The sequence below is a fragment of the Mesoplodon densirostris genome, chromosome 3 (genome assembly GCF_025265405.1).
Source record: "Mesoplodon densirostris isolate mMesDen1 chromosome 3, mMesDen1 primary haplotype, whole genome shotgun sequence".
Taxonomy (NCBI): Eukaryota; Metazoa; Chordata; class Mammalia; order Artiodactyla; family Ziphiidae; genus Mesoplodon; species Mesoplodon densirostris.
The window spans coordinates 72,484,023-72,496,829 of NC_082663.1; the positions used below are offsets into that span (position 1 = coordinate 72,484,023).

The 12,807-nt window shown below is 35.8% G+C and overlaps 1 protein-coding gene across 4 annotated transcripts in view; it reads right to left on the reverse strand.

Annotated features, from left to right (window-relative positions):
• MEF2C (myocyte enhancer factor 2C) overlaps positions 1-12,807 on the reverse strand; it is a 149,753-nt gene that overhangs the window by 87,186 nt on the left and 49,760 nt on the right. For 3 of the 4 annotated variants that reach the window (XM_060093137.1, XM_060093134.1, XM_060093138.1), the window contains exon 2: positions 8,671-8,866. In XM_060093137.1, the coding sequence (XP_059949120.1) occupies positions 8,671-8,724 (54 nt within the window). In that variant the 5' untranslated portion in view covers positions 8,725-8,866. The remainder of the gene's footprint in view (positions 1-8,670; positions 8,867-12,807) is intronic. The other variant, XM_060093136.1, reaches the window with a different exon arrangement.

Here is a 12,807-nt window from a genome sequence, read left to right on the forward strand (position 1 = left end):
ATCCAGTCTGCAGATGCAGTCATAAAATAAATACTTGTTTCTCTATACCTCATGTACATGAAATATATAATTTGAGTCTGAAAAGAATCAAATAAACCAGATTAATATTTTGGGGGCAAAAACATGTTTACTAGTTTAACAAAGCCAAAATGTACCTAAGGTAAAGGTCAAAGACTACTTCATTCCCTGCTGAGCAAATGCTCAGGAAGCACATTTGTCTATGTTTCCTGTCATAACAGGAAGAGTGTAACTTCTTCCTTTCCACAATGGCTTCAGTTTTACCTCCTAACTCCAATATTTTCTCCCTCAGGGCCTTCCAAATCAATCCTTGCAAGACAGAAGGCAGGAGGCGGTCTCCGTTGTAGTTTCCAAACAGTTACATTTGTTGAAATGTTATTTAAATGTTAGTGATTTCTTAAGCTAAACTGTTCCAACTTAAAATTAAAAATCAAATATCCAAACATATAGAGTGGTTCTCTTATTCCTATTAATGGTCCAACATATTTCAAAAGAAACACAAATACATATTCCATACTATGGAATTTCATTTACTTTAATTTAACTAACAATGTTGTTATTGTTTTATTTCGTTTTGTTTCCAAACAAAGCCATTATTCTTGGTGGGGGCAGGAGTTCCAATTGTTTTCAGTAAGACTATGTTGGGATGTCAACTTTAAAAATACTCTTACTATAATAATTTTCGAAGGAGCTCATTTTAAGTGAATAAATTACAATGTTAAAGGAAGTCTAGACTGCAAACTATATGGCTTTTGAAACAATCAGCAACATGTTCTTTAATCTACAGTTTGGAAGAAACCTCTTGGTTTATGCGGTCTATTTATAATGTTAATATTTTTAGTGTTGGTTTCTCAGTAATACAATGTCATACAAAGTTCGGACATTTGCAAAGCAAAAGGGGATTTGTAGCACATAGAATGGTGTGTGTATGCACTTACAGGTGGAAGGTGCCATTCCGTGTCAACTTGCTACACAAAATGATTGAGACACAATAAATATAAGCATTGGCTCGGTTCTTTGTGACCGCCTGGAGGGGTGGGATAGGGAGGGTGGGAGGGAGACGCAAAAGGGAGGGGATATGGGAACATATGTATATGTATAACTGATTAAATTTGTAAAATAAAATTAAAAAAAAATCTAAAAATAAATAAATAAATAAATAAATATAAGCATTGGAATATTTCTAAATTAGTTAATTAAATGGAAATTATGTGAAATACACAAATTAGAACTGAAACAACAAAAAGTCTTGAAGCCCTCAAGTTCAAGGAGGAGCTTCTATCTTAAATCCAGTGACAGAATTCAAGAGGAGATAGTCATGCTTTTCCTTGTGAACATTTTGGCCTCTCTTGGACTTCCTACTAAAGGAAAGCTAATGAATAGTTTGATGGCAGTTGAGACAATACCTTTTTGGCAGTAAAGGAACAGATCTAGCTGTGTTAAGTATAAAATGTCCCGCACATGACTGGGATTGACATATATACACTAATATGTATAAAATAGATAACTAATGAGAACCTGCTGCATAGCACAGGGAACTCTACTCAGTGCTCTGTGGTGACCTAATTGGGAAGAAAATCCAAAAAAGAGGGGATATATATATATATATACATATAGCTGATTCACTTCCCTGTACAGCAGAAACTAACACAACATTGTAAAGCAACTATACGCCAATTTTAAAAAAAGTCTCACACAACATGGGATGTACAGAAAGTATGCTGTGCACTATCTCTATGATTCAACTATAGAGTGGGGAAACCATTTCTGAATTGTTTTCAAATTGACAGGAACAGAAGAGAAAGGGGTGGCTTGATGTCACAGCTGTTAGACATCTGAGCACTCTGGCTACCGCTTTCTTTGATTTGGAATCTCGCAAAAATACATTTTGTCATTTTTCCCTTCTGGCTTTCTTTTTCAGTCTCTCACCAGTTAATTCCAACTCTCTAAAAAAAATTTTCCCCTTGGTGATTTTAAGATTAACAAAAGAATGATTTAACTTATATGCACGGAGAACCTTTAAGTAGGCATGCACAGCATCAATATACCCTGCAATTCAGTTCTGAGATGCATTACTGTGTCCTAAAGTATTACTATGATACACACTGCTTTTAGTTATTTACTCATTTTATAAAATGAGTTTAATAAAAATTTTAATATGAGTATAGGGGAGGCAGTCAGCTGTAAAGAAATGATATTGAGGGAAAAGGAGTATAATGATCATTGTCATGAGTTATTTGCAGGTTTACTTTGGATTTAGAGATTTAAAAACCCAACACTTTTGCACTGATTGAACTTTTTATTCATTTGATTTAAAGCGAGGTTCCAAATATTCACTGACTAACATGGATAACTATTCTACAGTATTTAAAGCGTAACTTCCTCTCAAATAATGTGTATTTGCTTGATATGCATACAAGCAAGTGACAAGTTTGGACGTTCTCTTTGTGGAGATGACAAAATAAAACAGCGTGTCTGGATGACTCTGTTCTTTAACTCATGGTTTAGAATTCATCAAAAAATTATTTTCTTGAAGGAATTTATTTGTATTTCTATATTATCCTCACATTTAAAGACTGAATCTATCTCAACTTCCACAAATTTTATATTAGGTTAGTAGGTTGTAACTCTCAAGTTTAGAATTGTAATTAGCCCTTTTATTTACGGATATTCTGGATACCACCTTGAAGGAATGTTACAGTAAAAATTCCATTGAAATTTTAGTTAAAATTCTAAGAAGAACGTAAAGTAGAGGAAAACAGGGGAAAGTAAGGAGTAAAATCTGTTTCTTTTTAAAGAAGAGTCATTTGAGAAAATCAAGGCAACTCTTTATTTTTCAGTTTAGTTTAGAAAATATCAGATTTAGTTTAAAAACCTCAGTATGTAGAAACTGTCAGAGGCTGCATCTACACTGAACTATTTCTCCAGTTTTTTTTTTTTCTGAGCCCATTTAAAATAATTTATAAGTCATGTAAAGAAACTGAGATAGGACATAAGAAGAGGGAAAAAGTTAGAAAATTTAACAGCTATGACTAATCCCCTTTAGTCATAAGGGGATTCTCCTTTTCTATTAACAAGAGAATGCTGCTAATTGTCTTTAATTTGTGCTCCAGTTATTGCACTGATAATTACATGATATTTTGTTTGCTGGCAAAAACTGCTGGTGTGCCAGGTCGCATAGAAGAAAAGAACTTAAGACATTTAATAATCTCCTTTCTTTAACTTACTATATTAGGCTGTAACTGTGTTATTCGGCAAATATTTTTCTCTGGTAGTTATTCAAATATTTAAATGTCTTTTTATAATAAGTCACACAAATAAATTCGGGTTTGCCTCTCCTATCCTTTCAAAGTGGGAAAGCTGAAAATTTTAAATACAAGCACACAAGTAAACAGATTTAGGTTAAGCATGCCTAATTTTCATATATCTTTCTTCTTGATATAACAGATTTCTAAGTATATTCTGTTTGCAAAAAGAGTCATATGAGGACAAAACTCATTTAAAAATATGGCTGTTTCAGAAGCACAGTAACAACTGGTACCATATGAAGGGGGGTAAGATTATTGCCTAATTGATGAAGGTAACTCACAAGTAAGAACAAAAAATGCAGATGGAGAGATTGAAATTGTAGTGTGAGAATAAAGTGGAAGCTAGAAGTGATTAAAAATGGTGATAAGTAGTTCAAAATAATTTGGTCAGTAACATACATTTGAAAATAAGTCCCACAAGCATAGAAATGGGGAAACTACTTCTCCCCATCCTTGTCACAAGCTATAAACGTTCTGTGTGATTTTCCTTCCTGTCCACAAGCCATCCTCTGCCATCATCTGGCTCTTGCTCTGAAATGGTTCTCTTGCCCCTTGTTAGCTTCCAAAGGCTCCTTTGTGCCCCAGCTCTACTCTGTTCCACTCTTTCATCTCCCTGATACCCTTTTAAGGTAACACCCTATTGAAATGAAGGTTTCAGGTACCATTCTTTTTTTTTTTTCCCAGTATGTGGGCCTCTCACTGTTGTGGCCTCTCCTGTTGTGGAGCACAGGCTCTGGACGCGCAGGCCGAGCGGCCATGGCTCACGGGCCCAGCCGCTCCACGGCATGTGGGATCTTCCCGGACCGGGGCACGAACCCGTGTCCCCTGCATCGGCAGGCGAACTCTCAACCACTGCGCCACCAGGGAAGCCCATCAGGTACCATTCTTTAGTGTGTTACACAGCACAGGTGTTGTTCTGACAGAAATCATATTAACTATAATAGCTAATGGTGAGTCTTAACAGGAATAGCTAACAGGTAAATTTATGGAGCATTTATTATAGGTTAGGTGCCTTGCATTCATTCCCCAATTTAATCATCTCAATGACCCAATGAAGTGGGTACTATTTTTTAATCTCCCCTCTACTGATGATGAGGGAAATGATGAAACTCAGAGGGGTTAAGCCACTTGCTGGAGGGTCACACAGCAAGCAGGTGGCAGAACTAGGGCCAGAACAAGGTTTGTGTGTCTCTAAAAACCATGTTCTTCACCATGGTATTACACTGGATGCAGTATGATGTAACTGGGGAAAGCAATGACATACAACCATGCTCTTAGCCATTATATTATACAGAACGCAGTGTGACACAATTGAGAAAAGCTTGTTTTGTTTTTGAATCTGAAAGATTTGGGCTCAAATCTTGGCCACCTCCTAGTATTAACTATCTGACTTCAAAGCTCTGCGTGATCTGGGCCCTCCCTAGCATCTAAACCTTTTCTCTCATCTCTCTAAAGTTACACACACCGGGTTCAAGCTCCATAGGCTTTCCTTAGACTCCTTAGCAAGCTCTTTACTTTCTCAGAAGCTTCGCAAACACTGTTCCCTCTGGAATGTTGTCACCTGCCTAACTTTGAATCATCTTTTAGCTCCCATCTTTCAGCATTTCCTCAGGAAAATCACACAGAACATTTATAGCTTGTGACAAGGATGGGGAGAAGTAGTTTCCCAATTTCCATGCTTGTGGGACTTATTTTAAAATGTATGTTACTGACCAAATTATTTTGAACTACTTATCACCATTTTTCATCACCTTTCTCCCACCCGCAATCTATATAAGGCACCTCCTGTTATTCCTTCATAGCATTTGGATAGCTGCATTCACAGCACATGTGAACAGAATTTTTGTTATATATTTGCATATTTCATGTCTGGTTCATCCCACCAGGCCAGGGGTCCACCAACTATGGCCCACAGGCCAATCCTGCCTGCCCCCTGTTTTTGCCAGTAAAGTTTTATTCAAACACGGACACATTCATTTGTACACACATTGTCCTTTGCTGCTTTCACTAAGAGGGCAGAGACGAGTAGTTGAGACATAGACTGCACGGCTCACAAGGCCAAAAGTATTTGCTATCTGGCCCTTTACAGAAACAGTTGGCTGACTTCTGTGGCAGACAATAAGCTGAATGAGATTCTTCTTGCTTACTGCTGAATACCTCATGTTAGGCACATTGTAAACAAGTGATATTTGTTGATTTAATAAATAAATGAGTTATTCAGCTGTAAATGGAATTACTAAAGATTAAATGGAGTAATATATATGTAGTTCTTGGAACACGTAGCTTCTTTTAAGTTATCAGAAAATTTCCATAAGACAAATTGACAATTCATGATTTTATTTATTTTTACATTCTAGATTAAGAAATCCACTTCATTTAGCTTAGAGATTGAGAAATAAGTAGTTTTCATAAACTTGGAGGCTCTGGAAAATTAAAAAAAAACAACAACTAGCTGTTAATTTTTTTTCCTCCCCTAAACTTTTTTTTTTTTTTTTTTTTTTTTTGGGTACGCGGGCCTCTCACTGCTGTGGCCTCTCCCATTGCGGAGCACAGGCTCCAGACGTGCAGGCTCCGGATGCGCAGGCTCAGCGGCCATGGCTCACGGGCCCAGCTGCTCTGCGGCATGTGGGATCCTCCCGGACCAGGGCACGAACCCGTGTCCCCTGCATCGGCAGGCGGACTCTCAACCACTGCGCCATCAGGGAAGCCCTCCCCTAAACTATTTTATGTATACAATTGGAGTTTCTGATTTTTAGCTGTTGCTACTGCCATAATGAAAAATAAAGGGCAAAATTCAATTTAAACAGTCAGCCCCTCTGTTTTACCATAGTTTTATTTCTCAATGATATACAACTTATCGCATCAGCTCTGTAATATTTCATTTCACACTTTAAGTAAGTATTTCTTATTCTGTAAAAACACACCCTGTTCTCTGTATAGCCAAATAAACAGCTGCAATGGCAGGGCAGGCTTTTACTGCTTTTGAGAAAAGATGACAGTGAGCTATTGTGTGAGGTTCTGTTAGGGAGTCTATAGCAGGGAAGCTTCAAAAAAGGCAAAGCAGTTAATGTTTATCTTTTCAACAGGTGAACACATACTTTAAAGGGAGCCTAGGTTAGGGGTGTCTCCTCACTTTGTATGACATGCCCTTGCAGATTTGCTGGTGCTGATTACCAGAAGTGACCTACATCTTTTAGGTTCTCTCCCAAATGGCTCTTATGATCACTCTTACAGTAGATGAGAGGCACGCATGACAAATATTTATAAGTAAGATGGCTGTTTAAGATTGTCAATAGCCATGTAAAATAATCACTGAAATATATAGATTTAAACATGGAAGTTTTCAATTTTACCAATTCCATTTAAGAGTATTGAATTAAAGGGCCAACTGAACCTAAAGACGAAGAAAAGACTACACAGATCCTAAATTCTATAGAATAAAACCAAGGAATTCATCTTCAGGATTAAAAAAAGTAAGATTAACTAAACTGAATTTAAGTAAGTTTTCTTCTCTTAAAGTTATCATGACTTCTAACATGGGTGAGAGTAACAGCAATTGTAGACGCAAGTATATTTAAATTACGAAAAAACGTTCAATTGTTAGCTCAAAAGTATAGTGTTAACGTTCTCGCATGCCTGTGTGAGTTTTATATTCCTTTATAAAGCATAATGAAAGCTCATGAATTCAACTGCAAAAGCTTTCTTTTGTCCTTGTAAGCAAAAGGAAGATACAATAAATTTCATGAACCCCCAAATCAACTGGCATTATTAATGAAGTGTAGATGCTAATTCATATAAAGTTTTGACTGCACCCCAAATAGGTGCTAGTCCAAACAGTAAGATCTAAATAGTCAGTGGTATATGATGTTCAATATTTCAGTTTTAATTTCAATTTCAACCTATAAATCAATTAAAAAATACTGTGGTTTTATATTGACAGAATTATTGCTTTTTGGCTTGACCCATAGCAATACACAATGTGTAGGAAAACACTGAAGGAATCCATCGTAAATCTTAGCTTTACATCCTTTAGCTCAATTTTCAGCCAAAAATAGTTCAAGTCATATGTACCTTAAGTGTAATAATTTAAAGGAGTATAAATCTGAAAATCTAAAAAGTTTCTTTACCTCTTAATGGCATACTGGCTTTGATGGCATAAATAACAACTTCTATTCATTATAATTTACACATGTAGCAATAAAAAGTTTTAAAGCACGAATCAGTTCTAGTCTCACTAGAAGGTCCAAGAAGCTAGAAAGGCACAGTAGGGCAGAAAGAGTGTTGGGGGAAATTACAGTCTGGTGGGGCGTCTCTGAGGCTGTCCTCTTAGCTTTCCCCAGTGTAAATGGGCAACAGCCAAAATGCTCTCCTCCCCCGTGGTCAAGGAATGTCTGTTCTGTAGGTTCCATTATCCATTTGCAATGGTTGGGATCTGGCAGTACATAATATCTCTCAGGAACCATTATTTGCTATTTAACATTAGGTTAAACATTTGTTATTTAACCATTAACATTTGCTAGTTAACCATTATTCAACATTAGGATGCATACAGACCACCCGGCTATTCTTACTTCCCCTAACTGAATCCACTCTCCCCAAGGGTGAAGAAAAATAGAGTCAAATCACAGATATTCATAATATACAAGTCTTCACTGAAGAGAGCATTTGCATGTATAAAGTCTTTAGAATAGATTAATTGTATCATACAGATATCACTGGAGTTCTAGAAAAAAATGATAACATCATGTGCCTTTAGGTTTATAAAATTCAGGCTTTAAAGAAAATGGTATGAGTTAACTGATAGTTCTCGTTTCTATGTTTGACGAGACTAATATGTCGTGGGGGGTGTCTTCCTTGTTGTCAGCACAATGTTAAACATTTTGGATGTATTTCAAAGTCTCTTTTACTGTGAATAGACTGGAAGCCATTTTGATACAGGATATTTAGTCTATATTATAAACCTCTAAATGGATGACCACAAAAGGCCTCGTTCCCATGAATATAAGAATATCTTTGCTTGATGATGCATGCAGTGGAGCAATATTATGCTTATTAACTCTTAATTATTAAGCTATTCATGTTACGCAAATGCAGTTCCCATTTAAAATTCATGTTGAAGTAAAAAGTGAATAATCATCAATGTGTAAAGTATATTTCTTACAGATAGAGTGATTTTTTCCCCTTTGCTATCAGCACTTAAACTGACCCCATTTAATTCACTAAAACTTCTCTTCATGGATGTTTATAAGCTCAAAATGTTTTCAGTACACTTAACATATCTGGGGGGAAGTGTAATAAATGGCCCATGTAGATAACAACACACACAGAAGTTTACCCCACTCACCTGTCTGTTACGTTCATCCATAATCCTCGTAATCTGAATCTTTTTTCTCCCCATAGTCCCCGTTTTTCTTCTCTCTCTCGTCCCTGAAATTATGTATTTTTTCCTTCCTTTTCTTTCTCTTTCCTGTTTCCTCCAAACAAATCTCCTTCTTCAGCACTTGCACTGCTCAGTTCCCAAATTCCTGCATTCGTTCCTGCTGAACAAAAAATAAAAATTAAGCACCACTTTAATATTCTAATTTTCTAAAAATAAAACTCTATGGAACTAAACAAATTAAATTAATGAAAATAAGCATCTGTTAAAAGTACATGGTATATCACATGCAGGAGCATATCAAGTAGGAATGGTTTGTTCTTATGATTAAAATAATCTTGTAAGTAATTTAACAAGTCATTTAAATGATGAAAACTATACTTTAAAGCCCAACACTTGAAATGTATCTTTTGCAAAGAGTTTCTTACTATTTTTTTAATGAAACTAGGTGACTATTTTCACCCTTCTGTTATGAAAAATTACCTAAATCAGAGAGTTAATGAACCTTTATGTACCTGTGTATGCTAAGTAGGGCAGCTAATTCATTTCTGAAGGGAAAACAATCTCGTGTTTTGACAGCAGAGGTGATAACGTCCCTCGTTATGCAAATAGGATGGACTATTATGAAAGTGCTATTTGATATATGTAAATGTCAACTAATTTAAATCTAAATCCTTTAATCTTATTTTTAAAAAGTCACTGCTATGAGAACACTGTAAAAATAATGTGGGATATTTAATCTTACATAACAAGCAGCTATCAGCAGTGAAATCTTTTCCTTTTGAAAGCCCTTAAGCTATATCTTGAATACAAGAATCAGAAAAGATAATCATTCATAGAAAAGAAAGAAATGGTGTGAAAATTAGAGTATTATTCCATTTATGACTATATTTCTTATAAGCCATCACTTCCTTAAATTTAAATATTTTAAAAAGACACATCATATCTCTTTGGGGAGCAAGATACAAAATTATAGAAGCTTGCCATATACTGGATATCTTTAGGCCATGAATTAAAATTAAAGAAGTGATCATCAACAATGTAAGATAAACCCAGAGAATCCAGTGTATTAAAAGTATGTATCTTTCTTTGTTTTAAATTATATCTGAAAATATTTGAATGAAAGTGAATTGCTGTGAAATGTGGAAGTTAACAAAAAGGCATTCCACAGTGGCTTCTTCATTTGCAAGCAATAGCTTCAATTATTCTATCCCATCTTATGTCAAAGAATGCAACTACTTCACACATTGCTCAGAATTTCCCTGTTTACTTTAGTTGGTGTCTGACAACCGACCTGATAAATTCCCACATGTATCATGTAATACTAAGCCATTGTCCTGGCTATTTAATAGATTATTTGGCTCCAATTCAAAGTTATTGGAACCAGAATTGGAACTGTTACACATTTGGTCTGATCACATCGGCTGTCTTTTGATTTCTTTAATTTAATTTCTAAATTCTTTATCACCTTGAGTAAATTTTTAAAATTTAAGTTTTCTGTGATTATCTAATTGCAGAAGCTATTATGATATAATTAGTTCTGGTGGATTAAGTGCTGCTTAAATACTAAGATCATCCATTCTCTTTTGCCCAATGCCTTCTATTAAACTGTAGCTCACTTCTGCCTCTGAGAATATATGTATGTTGAGTAGTATCATGACCACACAGTGCTCATCAAAACTATTAACTCCAGCGGTAATTTTAAATGTTGGAAGTAGTTCAGAATTTTAGAGTTATGTAAATAACACACATTTGACAAATAGACAGGAAAAAATTAGCTATAAGATATATGAAAAAAGCACATTAAAATATGAAAAATCCACAAAGCAAACTGCATATTCACTGTTGCCGAACACAGTCCATCTACCTATTTTTAGTGACGGTCTTAAATATCACTCAACTGGACAACTTTCCAGTGTTTCCTATAGTCTTACCTTAGAAGCAAGCAGCAAGATAGAATGTTATTTCCCATGCATGTGCAAGAACCCAAAGAGACAAACAGGCTTCCTCGATCACAGAAAAGCCAACCCATGAATCCACAACAAATGCATATGGGACAATTTCCTTTCTTTCATTGAGCTGAGGCCGTAGCACTATCGGCTTACAGGACTATGCCTGCCTAAGCGCTTATTCACTTTAAGGTGGAAGGTCAGGGTGAACAGATTAGAGTGTGGAAGAGGCGGGGAAGAAGAAAACTTCTGCGGATCCTGATTTCAAAATACAAATAACCAAACGAATAGAGAAACATCCCTGGAGAAAAGTCTCCTTGGAAAGACAGAGTTCTTGATGAATCAAACTTAGAAGAGTTCCTCCATCTCACCACCCCTTATTTCACAACTTTGAAACAAGGGACGCGTCTTAAAAAGAGCAAAGCAAGGATTTTCTTTTTTAATTATTAAAACATTATGGGAAATATTTTGCCAGAGAGAACTGATATGTGTCAGTATGTATATATATATAAAATAATCGATTAAAAATGACATTTCGAAAGATGCAGGGTAATGTAGAGAGATGTAAGTTTAAATTTCAATAAAATTAAACTATTTTCTTATTTCCCATAAAAATGAATATTTCTTGAAGTGTGCTGCCTTTTGAACATTTCTGAAATGCAAAATTTGATATGATTAAGTACATATGCAGAGTAAGATATGGTGATGATGAGACTGTTTGCATAAAGTAAAATGTGCCTTGGAACATTCTGCTTAGAACGTTAGATTATGGGTCACCAGGTTTCAAGGCTGTCAGTAAAAATTCAGAGTTAGGAAGGTCAACAACAGCTCAGTAGCTGTTTTCTTAGCATAACTATTTTTCTAACCTGATTTTTATGCAAAAATTGTGTTGTAAGGTTGGTTGCAAGTATTAATTTGTAGGAGGCCTAGAGAGGCTGAAAAGAGATTATATAACTTCAGTAATCTGAAAAATTGTTTTGTATGTATATGAAGAAAAGAATATAATAGCTAAACTGCACATAGTAGAATTTGAGTTACACTGAGAACTTTCATTTATGTACAATCAACCATAAGCTTAAAATAATTCCAGCAGCCTTACCGCTACTTCTTTCCACATGAAAGAAGAATTCTTGGAAAATGACAGTTACAGAGAAACAATCAGTAATTAAAAAAAAAAAAAGAAAAGAGAAACAAATACTCTACCATAGTTACACTCTATAGAGCTACAGTCTTCTGCATCTTTTCTTTTTGCCAATCTAAATAGAAGAAAAATAAAATCATGCTGCTTACTAAAAAGGGGAACTTCATTATGGGAGGCTTCTGTTCACTTTGAGTTTGGCATGAGCAGACAGACGAAGGCAAAGTGGTTTGAGACCCAAGGAGAGAAGAATTTCTTGTGGACAGACGCTAAAGATCCTTCTCCCACCCTGGCTCTCTCATTTACAAACAAGTTCCCTGAGTGACACACACCTCCCTCCCTTCCCCCTCTCCTCCCCTCACTCCCTCCCTCCCACAAATCCCTCCCAGTAACACAGAAGAATCTTGACAGAATGGCAGGAAACACGCACAGACTGGTCAGGGAAGGATATGATGTCAGCAACCACGAACAATAAAAGGTGTAAAGGTGCTTCCTTCCCTAAACTGTTCCAGAAGTGTAAAATGGGAACCAAAACTCTTCACTTCCTTCTCTGAGCAGAACTGTCTGAGTGTGCTGGGCTGCTCACCCCACACAGAGAGGCCTTTGAGAGGTTCAGATAAGGGACAAGGAGAAAAATCCAGACACGGGGACAACATTTCTAACTCCTATTTTTAAAACACCTGAGAAAAAAAATCCATTTCAGCTCTAGGTTAGTATTTTATATGATTGCTTTAAGAAATAAAAATAAGAAAACAAACAAGTTCATTTTGGTGAAGTAGGAGATACACTGCAATTACCATTTACCATACCTCACCAAAATCATCTGACACAGCTAATGCAGCCATATAATCTTAATTTACTCCCTCGAGGCAAATGAATTCTATACAGCAAAGAGCCAAATGGACCCTTTTTTTTTGTTTGTTTGTTTTTTGGTAAAAAACAGAATCATGAAAACTGTTTAAAAAAATCAATGTTTGTTGGGAAAATACACGGATTACTTCTTTGCCCCCATAGTTA